Genomic DNA, 18,398 nt, shown 5'->3' on the forward strand with positions numbered 1-18,398 from the left:
GAGGTCAATTTAATTTAATAATGAAGACTTATGATCGTTCCTTACCCCAGTCTCTTTTTTCCAGAAACAGCACCATTTCTGATCATGGTTTGCGACTGGTAATGCAGCTTAACCTCATCTTTGGTTAAATGCAGAATTTGTTTAACAAAATATTAGGAAACGTTTCCCTTCTCTCTTGTGTCGAGATACATTCCTACTTTTGAGTAAAAACATATGGGAGAATGAATCCCAATTGTGGCGTGAAAATAGACTATAGCCATACCTTGCTCAGGCCCTGATTGAAGGTGATGTAATGTATGGCTGTCTGATGGAGTAAACGGATGCATTTGAAACCCACATATTGTGAGTATAATGGGTTAACCCCTGCTGTTTTACTTCTTTTATAGGATATCAAAGTTTCCCCACCTGTACTCTTTATTCAAGCATCTTTATGGTTACTTTTTATAGATACGAGAATCACATTAAAAAAAATCTATTGATAAAACCTATAATAAAAAATGGAGTAGTTCTATTTTTGTCTTGAATAGATTTTGAATTACTTACTTGTCAGATGTGTCTCTAATCTTGTGCTCTGTGCTCTGTTTCATCTGTTTTTGAAGGTGTAGCAAATAGTTTTCTTTTAGAAAAGTTTCCCATGATAGGAGAGCTACCTCTTCATTTTTTTCTAGCTTTTCCTCTAATAGAAATTAAAAAGAAATACAATTTAGGATTAGTATTAAAATAAAAAAAGTTTTTTTTATTCTTTTTATGCTATGAGAAGTTTTAGGTCATAAAATTCCATGGCACTGTACAGCACCATGTAGCGTGTGTGTGTGTAATGTTGAATAGCAATATGGATACTTTTATTTCTTTTTTTTACAATTCTTTTTTTTATTTATTATTTGCTTGGTTACATAAAAAAAGATCAAACAGGTGTTATCTGTACAAACAATATTTCCCCACCCTAACCACCCATTCCCCTTTAGTGGAAAAAGAGGAAAAAAAAAAAAAAAGGATAGGAGATTTTTTTAAAAGATATACTGTACAAGGAACAGTATTTAAAGTACCACATAATCTGTGTGTCTGAACCATAAGTCCCATATTTACCCGTAGTACTGTATACACTTGCATTACAGTTTATAACATTTGACAATTTGCTTTTCCATTGTCTTAAAGAAGGGACCGACCCAAATAGCAATAGCCAATATTTAGCCATTAATATATTAGCAACAAATAAGGCACGGCAAATAGCCTGAGCAAATCTATTAGATGCTGGTATTATAGTTAAGTCCCCTACGAGACATAGTTTAGGAATTTAGGGGCACCTCACAACCATAAATTCCATTCAAGTTAACACAATTTTTTTTGAAAAAAATCTAAAAAGGTTTGGGGCATTGCCAAGTCATATGGAACCAGCCATCATCAGGACCCAAACATTTGGGCAAAAATGTGAATCTCTCCTACCTATTTTAGGGGAAGAAGTGGCAGAATAGTAAAGTCTATGAACAAACATAAATTGGGTAACCCTGCAGTTGAAACTTGAGGATACCAGTCATCTGTTTGTAAATTTCCATCCCTTGACTGCCCAGGGCAGAATCCAAGTACTTTTCCCTTTTATTATTTTATTTTACATTTAAACTAAGGTATTTCTATCCCATATTTTAAAAAAAAATCCCATATACTGTAAGTTAAAAATTCCACCTCTAGAAATCGGGAATTTTATGATAGAATATAAAACTCCTGTGGGTTCAGTTGTTAAAGTTAACTTTTTATTTGTACAGTTATAAGCCTGTTGTAACTATAGGCAGTGGCGTAACTACCGCCGTAGCAGCAGTAGCGGCTGCTACGGGGCCCGTGTCGCCCGCCGGCACGGGCCCCCACCATGGCCGCAGGCTCCGCTAGCAGCCGCTATGGCTGCTACAGCGGGACGCCACTGAACAGTACGGCAGAGCAGGGAGGTATCTCCCCGCTCTGCCATTAAACAAAAGACATGTATCCCCTATCCACAGGATAGGGGATACATGTGTGATCGCTGGCAGCGTTAAGGAGAACAAGGGACTGAAAGTCCCCTGACGTTCTCCATCACAAACCTCGGACTTCCGGGGTCTGTGTCGGCAGCTCCGGATAAATGAATGGAGCGCCGGTCCCGCTTGTGCGCATGCGTGACCAGCGCTCCTTTCATTTTGAGTGAGCTGCGCAGACGCCGGAAGTCAGAGGTTAGTCATGGAGAACTTCAGGGGACTTTCAGTCCCCTGTTCTCCTTATCGCTGCCAGCGATTACACATGTATCCCCTATCCTGTGGATAGGGGATACATGTCTTTTATTAGGACACACTGTAGGTCGCATTTTTTTGGGAGGGGGTACGCTGTATGGCGTTCCCCACATGGGGGGATGCTGTATTGCGTTCCCTACAAGGGGGGGGGGACGCTGTATGGCATTCCCTACAGGGGGGGCTGTATGGCGTTCCCTACAGGGGGGGCTGTATGGCGTTCTCTACAGGGGGGGCTGTATGGCATTCCCTACAGGGGGGGGGACGCAGTATGGCGTTCCCTACAGGGGGGACGACGCTGTATGGCGTTTCCTACAGGGGGGGGGCTGTATGGCGTTCCCTACAGACCCCCCCAGTAGGAAACACCATACAGACTCCCTGTAGGTAACGCCATACAGTCCCCCCTGTAGGTAACGCCATACAGTCCCCCCTGTAGATAACGCCATACAGCCCCCCCGTAAATAACGCCATACAATCCCCCCTCTAGATAACACATACAGCCCCCTCTGTGGATAGCGCCATACAGTCCCCCATGTAGATAGCGCCATACAGCCCCCTCTGTAGATAGCGCCATACAGTCCCCCATGTAGATAGCGCCATACAGTCCTCCTGTAGATAACGCCATACAGCCCCCTTTAGATAGCGCCATACAGCCCGCCCCTGTAGATAGCGCCATACAGCCCGCCCCTGTAGGGAACGCCATACAGCCCCCCCTGTAGGGAACGCCATACAGTCCCCCCCTGTAGGTAACGCCATACAGTCCCCCCCTGGAGGGAACGCTATACAGCCCCCCCTGTAGGGAACGCCATACAGCCCCCCCTGTAGATATCTACAAAGGGGGCAGTATGGCGTTATCAAAAGGGGGGCTGTATGGCGTTATCAAAAGGGGGGGGTTTGTAAAAAAGGCACTATCTACAAGGGGGGGTTGTGTGACACCCAGGGGAAGGGGGGGCCCCAGTCAAAAGCTTGCTATGGGGCCCAGTCTTTCCTAGTTACGCCCCTGACTATAGGTATCAAAATGTGTTATTTTCAGCAGAGTAAAACTCGTTTTTAAAACGAAAGAATTATTTTAGGTCTCCTTTAAAAAATATTTAATAGAAGAGAACAACGCTTTTAGAGACCCAAAAGTTCATATTTTTTCAGGAAAAAATAATGCCACAAGGGGGTTACATCTAAAAACTTGGAGATGTTAATTATATTTTTATATATATCTACCCAAACCTTAAAGCGTACCTGTCATTTTATTCAAATCTAAAAAGAACACATATTGTGCTTACATGCTGCTGATACTATCCCATGCCGTTGTTTTGGTCATGGCTGTATTTTACCCCATTTCAGTGGCACAATCATCAAGCTCAGCTTCTTTCCGTTGACTCCACGTTGGTGTTTATTGTGAGTTTGATGCTTCCCTGACTTTTCATCATGCATGGCGACCCCTTGGGAGCACGCACATGCATTGTCCAATAGGCAGCCGCCGGTACTAAACACCTCCTCTGTGTTTTTGCTGGATGCATTTCACATGGAGGAGAACTGAAAGAGAGTGGAGAGCTCGCCTGATGCATGTGTGGACCCGTCCCTACTTCCTGTAATCCAACATGGAATCTGTTGCTATAGACGGATCATTCTTGAGGTAGGCAGTGGACAGCAAAACAAAAATAAGGGCGACACCTAGTGGGCGATAATTAGATGTGATTTTTCAGGTGAAAACTTTGTGATAAATAAATTAAAATGCAGTCTGCATAGTAGTTACAGTGGCCATCAGATGGGAATACGCTTGTTGAAACGACAGTGACCATTTAACCCCTTCCCGCGTCGAGTGGGGGAGTATGGAGCGGGCTCACTGGCTGAGCCCACTCCATAGAACGAGCATGTCGGCTGTATCTTACAGCAATCAAATGCGACAAAGGCATTTCACCGGTTAGAAACAAGGGGGAACTTCCTGTAACATTGCAAGGGCCCCACCGCGATGCGGGTTGCTGATGGTTGGCATGGCAGCCTGGGGTCTGATAAAAGCCCCCAGGTCCGCCATCTTTATACTCCTATAGGAAAGAGTCAGTATAACGATTGCTGGTTCAAGTCCCCTAGGGGGACAAGTAAAAAAAGTTAAATACAGTAAAATAAAGTTACAAAAAAAAACTTTTCCAATTTCCCCCAAGCACAATGTAAATGAATAAAAAAATAACATAACTGGTATCGCCGCACCTATAAACGTTTGAACTATTAAAATATATTATTATTTTGTCTGCACGGTGAATGCCGTAAAACATAAAAAATTCAACCGCCAGAATCGCTATTTTTTTGGTCACTTCATCTCCCACAAAAAATGGAATAAAAAGTGATCGAAAAGTTTCCTGTGGTACCAATAGAAACTACAGCTCGCCCCGCATAAAAATAAGCCCTCATACTAAAAATGTAAAGGTTATGGCTCTCAGAATATGGCGACAAAACTCAAATTATATGTTTAACAATAAGTTTTTTTCTTGTAAAAGTGGTAAAACATATAAATTAAGTATCGTCATAATTATATTGACCCATAGAATAAAGGTAACATGGCATGTTTACCGCATGGTGAACGCCGTAAAAAAACGAAACACACACCCCCCAAAAAAAAGAGGAATCGTTTTTTTCCTATTCCAGCCTACATCCACATTTTCCCCAGTTTTCCACTACATTATGTGGTACAATAAATGGTGTCCTGAAAATCTACAACTCGTCTCGCAAAAAACAAGCCCTCATACGGCTAAACGAATGGAAAAATACAAAAGTTATGGTTTTTGGAGTGTGGGGAGGAAAAAACTAAAGTGAAAATCCGAAAAATCGCTGCGGCCGGAAAGGGTTAAGGACCAGGTCATGCAATAGGCAATGCTATAGCTGGTATAGCTATCTGTGTAGGGATAAAATTAAAATATATGTTTTAAGCAATTCCCCAGTTTGGATTAGAGACAGAATATTAAAAGAAAAATAGATAGGCTCCTGAATAAGCTTACATGGAATAGGAAACGGGTTCACATCAACCTGCAGATTATGATAACCCTAGAAGAAAAGGGAGAGTTGGCAGTACTATATATAAACAAAGAGAACAAGGATCTCTGGACTAAAGAGCTCACTATATGTATGTATATATATATATATATATATATATATATATATATATATATATATATATATACGGTGCCAACCAGACATGGAAATGTAGGAAAAAGAAAAAGAAAAACAAATCCTGGTAAAAAGGCACTCGGCTCAGTAAAGTCGCAATTTAATTATCAAAAGTTTATTAATATATATTAAATTTAAAATTATGCAATCTTGCACAAAAACCTACAAACAGACATCACAAACCCGGCCGGGTAATGAATGGCAAAGTAATCAGATTAAGAAAAATTCTCAAGTAATTTACTACTTGATACTATTTGTTATATGGCCATGCTAAATGAGAATTTTTCTTAATCTGATTACTTTGCCATTCATTACCCGGCCGGGTTTGTGATGTCTGTTTGTAGGTTTTTGTGCAAGATTGCATAATTTTAAATTTAATATATATTAATAAACTTTTGATAATTAAATTGTGACTTTACTGAGCCGAGTGCCTTTTTACCAGGATTTGTTTTTCTTTTTCTTTTCCCTATAGGGTTGGCAGTATCACAGATGTTTCATTACATTTTGTCAGCGTACTTGTCGTTGTTGGTATAATGGAAGTAATATGATTTTTTACAGGCACAGGTGGTAGAACAGCAGGTAGTGGCACAAAATATTTTTAATGTATTACCAATAAAGGTGGCTAATAAGGGCACAAAAAAATTCACTGATGTACTTTAATAATTAGGATATGTTCACACGCTTAGAAAAAAACGTCTTAAAATACGGAGATGTAAAACAGCTCCTGATTTTCAGACGTTTTTAATTTTTTTAAAAATAGCGTTTTTAGCAGCGTTTTTTTAAAGCCATTTTTGCAGCTGTCTTTTCTATAGAGTCAATGAAAAACAGCTCCAAAATTGGCTCAAGAAGTGACATGCACTTCTTACGTGGCGACTGCACAATATTTTTTGAAAATTAGGTGTATAAAATAGCCCCGCTGTAACAGAACGCTGTATTTCCCATTGAAATCAATGGGCAGACGTTTGTAGGCATTCTGCTTCTGATTTTCAGCTGTTTTTGAGGCGTTTACGGTCCGAAAAACAGCTGAAATTAGCCAGTGTGAACATACCCTTAGAGTGTGACACCATGTTAGATGAATCCCAGTTATAGTGGGATATGTTCGTTTCACATCTATATTGTTCAATGACTCACTTCCAAAGATTGAAAAGTCCCAGATCCGTGTTATTGGCTGGAGAAAGGATTACAATTTTTTTGTGTGGAGGCATAGCTAGAGGATATGAGGAATTAAAGGGAATCTGTCACCGGCATTTCACCTATTGAACTCTACTCCCCCCTCAGTGGCCGCTGCTGTCAAAAGTTCATTGCCGTTATCCCCTCTCCTAAACGCCTCCTCCGACCGTAAATAACTGTCTGCAAACATTTTGTGCCTTTTATGGTAATAATCTGTCAGTCTCATTCGTTCTCTTCCTACGCCCGCCCACCGCCGAAAACTGGCCAGCCCTGAATGGTGAAATCTCGTTTGTGCCTGTCATGTATGGTCCGACACCCTTCCCTGCTTCGTCTGGACCTCAAATTTTGTTACTGCGCATGCGCCTCTATGGTGTCCTGTTGTGTGCACGCAAGACCCTCTGAAGCGGCTGTTAACACTTCCAAAAGACTTACAGCTAGGTGAACCCCTATAGTTTTTCAAACATCACTGATTTTATTCTCTTATTTTGCCATCCTTCTCCTTCTTTGTTGTTAGTACACTAGAGTGTGCAAACGAAGGAGTCCTTTTGTTAGGATTCACATATATACAAATTACATAGTATATTACATGCATTACCATTTTCCACATATTATAGAGTGTTCATGTATTGTATACTAATAAGTTCAATTTACATTCATACATTTATACATTAGCTGTATAGTAGATTTTATGTTCACCAGCTTTTTTATTTCTATTTTTATATTGGTATATTTTATAATTCATACATTTGATATTTTGTTTTGCATGACTCCGTTCAGGTCGATTTCGAATTTAGTGTATATTCATGGAGTATTTTTGTTTTTTGGACCTTTTATAAGATTATGTCTATTGGAGTAAGCAGATATGGACAATAAATGGCGGTAGTGTGATACGGTTGGTAGATATTGGATTAATATTTGTGAAATACTAGATTATGTCTATGAAGTAAGGATAAATGACAAGTATGAATGTGCATTGTTGGTGGACATGAGTAGTATAGAGATAAACAAAGTTAAACTGGGAAATGGCTTTAAGCTGTTTTTTGCTGCTCTATAATAATAGCAAGAGGTTGGATGTCAAGAAAGGCACCTCAGGTGACCGAGTGGTGGGAATTGGGAATGTATATCCTGATGTATAAGAATTGGATAAATAAATTCAAGAAGCATGGTATAGTAAAGTATGGTAAAGTAACGGTGTATGTCGAGGAGGGGTTACAATTTTAGAGAAATTATCATGGGTAATAATATTTTTGTCTGGAGCATAGTTAATTAGAAAATATATAATTTTTTTTCTACCTCTTATAAGGTTTATACTGGGGGGGGGTGATATTTAGAGAGTGAGGAGTGGAGGGCTTTAAGGAATATGATGATATGAATGTTTTTTTAATTGTAAAGTTTTGACATAATCAAATAAAGAATTTACTTTAAAAAAACTTTTGTTTTTTACTTTGTTTAGTTGTTCCTCTAGGAGACTTGAACCAGTAATTGTTGGATCGCTTGCATGATATACTCCAATACTAATGTATTGCAGTATATCGTGATACAGACTATCTACTATGAAGCCCTGCCTGAGGCAGGGCTTCATAGGAGTACAAAGATATCAGGCTGCCAATGCCAACCAACGGCACCCTGCAATTGAGTCGTGGGGGGGTCTTTACAATGTTACAGGGGGCCGCCCCCTGTTTCTAGCCATTTAACCCCTTCCGCCGCAGATCTATTTCAGATTTTCATTTTAGTTTTTTCCTCCCCAACTTCCAAAAGCCATAACATATTTTCCGTCGATATAGTACTATGTGGGCTTGATTTTTGCAGGACGAGTTGTAGTTTTTCGTAGCACCATTTATTTTGCCATACTAAGAAACAGGAAATAAATTATTTGTGGGGTAGAAAATGAAAAAAAAACAGCGATTCCTGCATGGTTTTTTGCGCGCCATTTTTACGGAATTCACTGTGAAATTAACACAACATGTTAACTTTATTCTGTATCTCAATACGATACCTAATACATATAGTTTTTTCTATATTTTACTACTTTTACAAGTAAAAACCTAAGTGTAAAAAATAAAATTTATTTTGTGTCACCAAATTCCGAGAGCCATAACTTTTTTATTTTTCCGTCGATTAAGTGGTATGAGGGCTTATTTTTTGCGGCATAAGCTGTAGTTTTTAATAATAGCATTTTGGTGTACATGCGACGGTTTGATCATTTTTTATTTCTTATGTGGGAGATTAGATGACCAAAAAATAGAGATTCTGGCGTTTACAATTTTTTTTTTAACCGTGCGGGTTAAATAATGATATATTGTAATAGTTCAGACTTTTACGGACGCGGCGATACCAATTATGTTTATTTTTTTTTTTTTACTATGCTCTAGGGGGGAAATGGAAAAAGGGGGGTTTTTTGAATTTTTATTTAACTAATTTTTACTTTTTTTATTAGTCCCCCTAGGGTACTTCAACCAGTGATAGTTAGATTGCTTGCACGATATACTGCAATACTAATGTATTGCAGTATTTTAAAGGATATGCCAGACACAGCTTCTGTGTCGACGCCCGTGGTTAATCAGTCTGCATCTGCTCCTAGGTCTGATAGAGTGACTCGAGCTGCTACCACTCAGGCTGGTAAGCTGAAGAGTGGGAGAACCTATCACAGCCTGGCCAAACGGTTCTAGCTCCCGCCCTCGGTCTATGTAAATCTTCATTTTCTTCTTGTCTTTGCCTGTGAATCTCTCTTGTTTCCTGGCTCTGCTGTTCCTGCTAATACTACTGACCTCTGCTTCATATCGACCCTGGCTTTACTGACTACGCTCCTGCTCTGCGTTTGGTACCTCGTACACGTCCTGTTTTTCTGTTAATTTTATTTCTCTCCCTGAGGAGGTGAACACTCTACCTGAGTTTATTCAGGATTTCGATGATGTTTTTTCTAAAAAGGCCTCCGAAGTGTTACCTCCTCATAGAGAATACGATTGCGCAATCGATTTGGTACCAGGAGCTAAGCTCCCTAAGGGTAGGATATTTAATCTCTCTTGTCCCGAACGTGAGGCCATGAGAGAATATATCCAGGAAAGCCTGGCCAAGGGTTACATTCGCCCCTCTACTTCTCCGGTAGGTGCTGGTTTCTTCTTCGTAGGGAAGAAGGATGGTGGGCTTAGGCCGTGCAACGATTACCAAAACTTGAATAAGGTCACTGTAAGGAACCAGTATCCCCTTCCTTTGATTCCTGATCTCTTCAATCAGGTTCAGGGGGTCCAATGGTTCTCTAAGTTTGATCTTCGGTGGGCTTATAACCTTATCCGAGTCAGAGAAAGTGATGAGTGGAAGACTGCGTTTAACATGCCCGAAGGTCATTTCGAATACCTCGTCATGCCCTTTGGGTTGTGTAAAGCTCCCGCGGTCTTCCAGAATTTCATAAATGAGAATTTAAGAGACTTCCTGGGGGTATTTCTTGTAGTGTACCTTGATGACATACTGGTGTTTTCCAAGGACTGGTCCTCCCACATTGAGCATGTCAGGAAGGTGCTCCAGGCCCTTCGGGAAAACAAACTCTTTGCTAAATCTGAAAAATGTGTGTTTGGGGTGCAGGAGATACCATTTTTGGGTCAAATCCTCACTCCTAATGAATTCCACATGGACCCGACCAAGGTTCAGGCTGTGGCTGAATGGGTCCAACCTGCCTCTCTGAAGGCGTTACAGTGCTTCCTGGGCTTTGTTAATTATTACAGGAGATTTATTGCTAACTTCTCGGTCATCGCTAAGCCTCTTACGGATCTTACTCGCAAAGGTGCTGATCTCCTCCACTGGCCTCCGGAGGCGGTCCAGGCTTTTGAGATCCTTAAGAAGTGCTTTATCTCTGCCCCAGTGCTGATTCAGCCTAACCAAATGGAATCATTCATCGTGGAGGTTGACGCCTCCGAGGTGGGAGTGGGTGCTGTCTTGTCCCAGGGTACCAGGTCCCTCACCCATCTCCGTCCCTGTGCCTACTTCTCCAGGAAGTTCTCGCCCACTGAGAGTAACTATGACGTGGGCAACTGCAAACTCTTATCCATTAAATGGGCATTTGAAGAGTGGCGCCACTTCTTGGAGGGGGCTAGGCACCAGGTAACGGTCCTTACCGATCACAAGAATCTGGTTTTCCTAGAATCTGCCCGGAGGCTAAACCCGAGACAAGCTCGATGGGCGTTTATTTTTTACTAGATTCAACTTTGTGGTCACCTATAGGGCTGGGTCAAAAAATATTAAAGCTGATGCACTGTCGCGTAGCTTCATGGCCAGTCCTTCTTCGGAGGAAGATCCTGCTTGTGTTTTGCCCCCAGGTATAATAATATCCTCTGTTGATTCTGACTTAGTCTCCAAAATTGCGGCTGATCAAGGTTTAGCTCCCGGGAACCTTCCTGAGAACAAGCTGTTTGTTCCCCTGCAATTCTGGCTAAGGGTACTCAGGGAAAATCATGACTCTGCACTTTCTGGCCATCCAGACATCCTGGGTACCAAGCACCTCATTGCTAGAAACTATTGGTGGCCTGGGTTGCCTAAAGACGTTAAGGCCTACGTCGCCGCTTGTGAAATTTGTGCTAGGTCCAAGACTCCCAGCAGGCTTACTATGTTCTTTGCCCATTCCCCAGAGACCTTGGACCCATATCTCCATGGATTTTATCACCGATCTGCCTCCATCTCAAGGCAAGTCGTGGTGTGGGTGGTAGTAGACCGCTTCAGTAAGATGTGCCACTTTGTGCCCCTCAAGAAACTACCCAATGCCATGACGTTAGCTACCTTGTTTGTCAAACACATCCTGCGTCTCCATGGGGTCCCTGTCAATATCGTTTCTGACACAGGGGTACAATTTGTTTCATTGTTTTGGAGAGCTTTCTGTAAAAAGTTGGAGATTGATCTGTCCTTCTCCTCGGCCTTCCATTCTGAAACTAATGGCCAAATTGAGAGGACGAATCAGTCTCTAGAACAATATTTAAGGTGTTTTATCTCTGACTGTCAATATGATTGGGTCTCCTTCATTCCCCTCGCCGAATTTTCCCTTAATAACCGGGTCAGTAACTCGACAGGGTTTTCTGTAATTTTGGGTTTAATCCACGGTTCTCCTCCGTTTCTCCTGATGGTTCCAACAATCTCGAGGCAGATGTCGTTCATTGGGAACTGTGCACAGTCTGGGCCCAGGTTCAGAAGAACCTAGAGGCGTCCCAGAGCATACAAAAGACTCAGGCAGATAGAAGGCGTTCTGCTAACCCCTTGTTTGTGGTCGGGGATCTGGTGTGGCTCTCTTCAAAAAATTTGCACCTTAAGGTTCCGTCCAAAAAATTTGCTCCCCGGTATATAGGGCCGTACAAGGTCATTGAGGTCCTTAACCCTTCCGGCTGGAGTTACCCCCGTCTTTTCAAATACACAACGTGTTTCATGCCTCCCTCCTTAAACGCTGCTCGCCGTCCTTGGTTACCTCGAGGAAACTTCCGGTCCCTGTTCTCACCCCTGAAGGGGTAGAATTCGAGGTGGCCAGGATTGTGGACAGCAGGATGGACCAAGGCTCCCTCCAGTACCTGGTCCATTGGAGAGGATACGGGCCAGAGGAGAGGACTTGGGTACCCTCCTGGGATGTTCACGCTGGGGTATTGCTCAGGAGATTCCATCTTCCCCAATAAGCCAGGTCCACCTAGGAAGGGTCCAGTGGCCCCTCATAAAAGGGGCGATACTGTAAAGAATCTGCCAGACACAGCTTCTGTGTCGACGCCTGTGGTTAATCAGTCTGCATCTGCTCCTAGGTCTGATAGAGTGACTCAAGCTGCTACCACTCAGGCTGGTAAGCTGAGGAGTGGGAGAACCTATCACAGCCTGGCCAGACGGTTCTAGCTCCCGCCCTCGGTCTATGTATACCTTCATTTGCTTCTTGTCTTTGCCTGTGAATTTCCTGGCTCTGCTGTTCCTGCTAATACTGCTGACCTCTGTTTCATATCGACCCTGGCTTTACTGACTACGCTCCTGCTCTGTGTTTGGTACCTCGTACACTCCTGGTTTGACTCAGCTCGTTTACTACTCTTATTGCTCACTGTGCTGCCGTGGGCAACTGCCCCATTTCCCTTAAATTCTTTGTACCCTTGTCTGTTTGTCTGAGTGCACATATTAAGCGTAGGGACCGTCGCCCAGTTGTACGCCATCGCCTAGGACGGGCCGTGCAAGTAGGCAGGGACTGAGTGGCGGGTAGATTAGGGCTCACCTGTCTGTCTCCCTACCCCGACATTACAATTATATCGTGCTTCTGACAGGCATCTATTAAGCCCTTAATAGGTGCACAAAGATGGCGGACCTGGGGGCCTTCTTAAGGCCCCCAGGCAGCCATAGCAACCATTGCCCCCCCCCGCAATTGCATTGTGTTGCCCCCCCGCAATGTGCTGTTAGAGCTATTGACCGCAGAATTTAACAAATTAAACGAGCGGGATCACGCTCGGGCGCGATGCCGCTCGTTACTCTGACGTGTCGGCTGTAGCAAACAGCCAACACCAGCATCGTATGGAGCGGGTTCACTCCGTGAGCACGCTCCATACTTTCTTTACCCGCCTATGACGTAACTGTATGTCATATGTCGGGAAGGGGTTAAATGCCGCTGTCGCTAATGACCACGACATTTAATAGGTTAAACGAGTGCGATCCCGCTCGTTACACTGAAGTATCGGCTATAAAATACAGCCGACATGCTCGTTCTATGGAGCGGGCTCAGCCAGTGATCCTGCTCCATACTCCCTTACCCAATGTGAGCAAAACATAGCAGTCCAACATAATTAATCTGATAAATCAATGTTCTTGGTAGAAGTGATATTTCTACATAGCAAATAATTTACTTGTAGATATAGTAGAGTAGTAGAAAAAAAAAAAAGATCCAACAATTAGGACATGCATGAAAGGGGCTCGTTCAATATAATAGCAGTGAGGAGTTAAATTGGTGCAGTCATTCATTCTGTGGAATACCAGGTGTCAATTGTGGCACTTATTTAAGGTAGGAGGGTGGCAAATGTTGCACATGTTGGTTATAGTGCATTTGCTTCTGAAATACCTGTGAAAACAGGTCATTCCAGACATCGTTCTGATGAAAAACGTACTTTGATTAAAAAGTTCATTGGAGAGGGAGGAAAATATAGAGAAGTGCAGCAAATTATAGGCTGCTCAGCTAAAATGATCTCAAATGCCTTGAAGTGGCAACCAAAACCTGGAAGAAGCGGAAGGAAGCAGGGAACTACCAGTTTGAATGGATCGAAGAATAGCCGAAATGGCTGAGGCTCAGCCAATGATCACCTCCAAAAAGATCAAGGTGATCTGATGTTACTAGTGAGTACTGCTACATCAGACGATTAAGTGAAGCGAAGTTACCAGCAAGAACTACCAGCAAAGTACCGCTGTTGAAAAAAGACATGTCCTGAATAGGTTAAAATTTGCCAAGGAGCACATTGACTGGCCCAAAGAGAAATGGCGCAACATTTTGTGGACTGATGAAAGCAAATTTATTATTTTTGGGTCTAGTGGCTGTAGACAGTATGTCAGACGACCCCCGAGCACTGAATTCAAGCCACTGTACACTGAAAACCGTAATGCATGGTGCTGCAAAAATTATGATATGGGGATATTTCTCATACTGAGGTGTGGGGGCCTATTTATCGCATACAAGGGATCATGGATCAGTTTGAAAATATCAAAATACTTGAGGAAATCATGTTGCACTATGCTGAAGAAGAACTGCCCTTGAAATGGTTGTTTCAAAACGACAATGACCCGAAACACACCAGTAAGCGAATATCTTGGTAACAGAAAACCGGGATTGAGGTAATGGAGTGGCCAGCCCAATCCCCTGTCCTCAATCCCATAGAGGACTTGTGGGGTGACATAAAGTGGTTTATGAGGCAAAACCCAAAAATGCAGAACTGTGGAATGTCGTCCAATCTTCCTGGATTGGAATACATGTTCAGAGGTGCCAGAAGTTGGTTGACTCCATGCAAAACAGATATCAAGCAGTTCTCAGAAACAGTGGTTATGCCACTAAATATTAGTTCAGTAAATAGTGAAATCTGAACATTTTTTCAGTTTATACATTACATTTTTGAGTTTTTAAAGAAAAATGCTGGCACAGCTATTTTTTTTTGAACAGCCTAATATTCCTTTTTCTTTACTTTCTGTAAATGATTATCGCAAACTAGAAACATTTTGTTATTGTTTTGATTTGGAATTGTATGTGTAGTATTTCCAGTGCATTTGCATTTAGGCAAATAAAAGTTATTATAATGATTTTGAGCTTTATTTGCTTTTTTAAACTGACTGCTATTTTCTTTTAACACTATTCTATACGGCGGATGTCAAGATGTGGTAAACATTAGTTTATACTGTATCTATCCTTGAGCGTGAGTTATGACTTTTTGAATAACAAGAGAATACATGCTTCTCAGGATTCCTCGCTCTCCAGATTGATATCCAGTCATATAAAAGGCTACCAGAACTCATTTTACTTTTATTTGTACAACAACAACAACAATGTGTTTCAAGGCCGTACCTGCCTCTTCGTCAGGTTAGGTACTAGTGTTAGGTCTATTCATGATGACTGTGCATTTATAGCTGGCCTAGAAATCACTACCGGGTTAGGTCATAGGTCAGAAGGTCAATTGTGTGAGCAAGGTACGGCAGTGAGGTATAAAAATTATTCATTTAAAAACAACAGTTTTTCATTCATATTAAAGGTATATAAAAGATAATATACCTTTAATATGAATGAAAAACTGTTGTTTTTAAATGAATAATTTTTATACCTCACTGCCGTACCTTGCTCACACAATTGACCTTCTGACCTATGACCTAACCCGGTAGTGATTTCTAGGCCAGCTATAAATGCACAGTCATCATGAATAGACCTAACACTTGTACCTAACCTGACGAAGAGGCCGGTACGGCCTTGAAACACATTGTTGTTGTTGTACAAATAAAAGCAATTTTCAGTACAGCTGCGCCCTCGGATATTCCATTTTTTATCCCCTTATCTCCTGGATCTACATAGTGGATTTTTATCAATCTTCGAACCGGAATTTGGGCTGCAACTGTCTCAACCTAAGTATAACTTGGACACGCATCATGGGATGTTATGCTCCTAGCATAACAACATCAGGTCAGCATAATTGACCACCTTTATCCTATTGTTCTCATATTTTACAGGCTCATGCACTATGTGCGCTTTGTTCCCTTTTTCCCTATAGCGAGAACTCATTTTACGACCCCTATTGTGTTTTATTATACCATACAATCTATCCATTGCTGGAGCGAAAACAGCATTTACGTCACCAACAATAAATAACGGGTAATTTAATTTATCTTGGACAAACTTGTTCACATGGAGTAAGGCATATGCTGTATATGGAGGAGGTATATACAATGCAACACCGATCATTTTTAGATCTCCAAATATGCCAAACATTATATAGCATCCCTCTTGGTCAAGCAAGGCTTGCCTAATATCTGTTTCCAGATCTTTATGGACAAATAGAAGTGCAAATGGAATATGCCGATAGAGCAGCATAGTGAACTGATTACGATTAGGACAAATAGAAGTTTGACTGCTGCCATGTTTGACACACTTACTTCTATTTGTCTCACACAGTCAGCTGTGTATCACGTAGCCGCCTGAAGTTCCCCTGGTTACTGTCTGATGCTTCATGCATCATTCCTACTGGACGCCACGTTACTATGGGGCCTCTCCAGTTGGTGGGCGTCAGTGTGATGCTTGATGCACCGGTTGGTTGAAGCTCTTGTGGAGGCGGGGCTAAGCCCTATAAGGCTCTTGAGTTTCCCCAGCGCGCACTGAACCAGCTATCAGTGTGTAGTGCACACCGGACAATACAAAAATACACAGCACCACATGTGCTGACCGGCATAAATAGATATTCTTAGCGATTTATAGCCCTGAGGACGCTCCCCTGAATTTACAGGGGCGCAGAAAAGCGTAGGGTAATAATATTGGACATCCTCGGCAAAACAGACCATTGATATATATGCTTTAAGTTCCTTCTGGAGTGCCGTTGTGATACATATTGATACTAATGTATCCTAAGACATTCCAATAAAGGCAATACTTGTGTATCGCTCTGGCAAATAGATTAGTAGTTTAGTTCACTACTCTTGTGCAGTCTTGCTTTGGTTTATGAGGCTAAGTTTAACTTGAACCATCATATGCCAGACACTCCAATTAGGATCTGTGCTGCCTATGCTTGTACTCAGAATCTTTGGCATTAGTGCCCTCTTATAAAATACCATTAATAAAACAATTTTTAAATGTTTAGACAAGCAGTCAAATATTTATTAATAACTCAAACGTATACCTACTACACCAGCTTTGGAATTTAATCATTTTAAAAACTACACCACTCAAAGTATTTAAAACAGCATTAAGAAAGTGTCTTAACCTTTAGGCGTTTCACTGGAATTAAAGCAAGTGGAGATGAAATTTAGAAATTTAATTTTTTTTGCCGAAATTCAATTCTAATAATTTTTTTGCTGTAACACAGAATGTTTTACCAGAGAAAGACAATTCAATATTTATTGCCCAGAATCTGCAGTTTTTAGAAATATCCCACATGTGGCCCTAGTGTGCTAATAGACTGAAACACAGGCCTCCGAAGCAAAGGTGCACCTAGTGGATTTTCAGGCCTCCTTTCTATTAGAAAATATTTTAGGCACCATCTCAGGTTTGAAAAGGTCTTGTGGTGCCAAAACATAGGGATAACCCTCAAATACACCTTTTTGGAAACTACACCCCCAAGGAATTAATCTGAGGGTATAGTGAGAATTTTGATCCCACAGTTATTTTGCAAAATTTCTTTGAATTAAGCCATAAAAATGAAAATCGAAGTTTTTTTCAAATAAAACATACAATGTTTTCATTTTTACAAGGAATAAAGGAGAAAAAGCACCCCATCATTTGAAAAGCAATTTCTCCCGATTACGGCAATACCCCATATGTGGTAATAAACTTATGTTTGAACACATGGCAGCCCTCAGAATGGAAGGAGCACCATTTGGCTTTTGGAGATCAAATTTTGCTATAATGGTTTTCGGTGCCGTGTCGCATTTGCAAAGCCCCTAAATGGACGAAAACAGTGTAAACCCCCCAACAGTGACCCCATTTTGGAAACTACACCCCCTATGGAATTTATCTAGGGATATAGTGAGCATTTTGACCTGACAGATTAATTGGAAATAGGCTGTGAAATTGAAAATCTATATTTTTTCCCATAAAATTTAGTTTTAGATGAAATTTTTCCTTTTCAAAAGGGCTGACGGAGAAATAGCACCGCAAGGTTTTTAAAGCAATTTCTCCTGAGCACGGTAATACCCCATATGTGGAAATAAATTGTTGTTCGTACCCACGGCATGGCTTAGAAGGGAAAGAGTGTTATTTGGCTTTTGGAGCTTAAATTTTACTGGAATGGTTTGCAGTGCCATGTCACATTTGCAAAGACCCTGCAGGACCAAATCAGTGGAAACCCCCCAAAAGTGACCCCATTTGGGAAACTACAGGAATTTATTTAGGGGTATAGTGAGCATTTTGACCACACTGTTTTTTTTGGTGTAATTATGCTGTGAAATATAATTGTATGCCGATAAACGTGGAAATTTACAATTTTTACAAAGAATAAAGGAGAAATTGCACCCCATTTTAAAAGCAATTTCTCCCTATTATGGCAATATCCCATATGTGGTAATAAACTGCTTTTTGGACCCACAGCAGGGCTCAGGAGGGAAGTAGCGACATTTGGCTTTTGAAGTTCAAGTTTTGCTGGAATAGTTTTTGGG

The 18,398-nt window shown here is 41.5% G+C and overlaps 1 protein-coding gene across 2 annotated transcripts in view; it reads right to left on the reverse strand.

The window, feature by feature from the left end:
* TRPM2 (transient receptor potential cation channel subfamily M member 2) overlaps positions 1-18,398 on the reverse strand; it is a 205,024-nt gene that overhangs the window by 63,831 nt on the left and 122,795 nt on the right. The window contains exons 1-2 of one of the 2 annotated variants that reach the window (XM_075829905.1): positions 16,188-16,265; positions 544-676 (exon numbers count right to left, since the gene is read on the reverse strand). In XM_075829905.1, the coding sequence (XP_075686020.1) occupies positions 544-587 (44 nt within the window). In that variant the 5' untranslated portion in view covers positions 588-676; positions 16,188-16,265. Of the gene's footprint in view, positions 1-543; positions 677-16,187; positions 16,266-18,398 lie in introns of those variants that run through there. The other variant, XM_075829907.1, reaches the window with a different exon arrangement.

This window comes from Rhinoderma darwinii, chromosome 6 (genome assembly GCF_050947455.1).
Source record: "Rhinoderma darwinii isolate aRhiDar2 chromosome 6, aRhiDar2.hap1, whole genome shotgun sequence".
Lineage (NCBI taxonomy): Eukaryota > Metazoa > Chordata > Amphibia > Anura > Rhinodermatidae > Rhinoderma > Rhinoderma darwinii.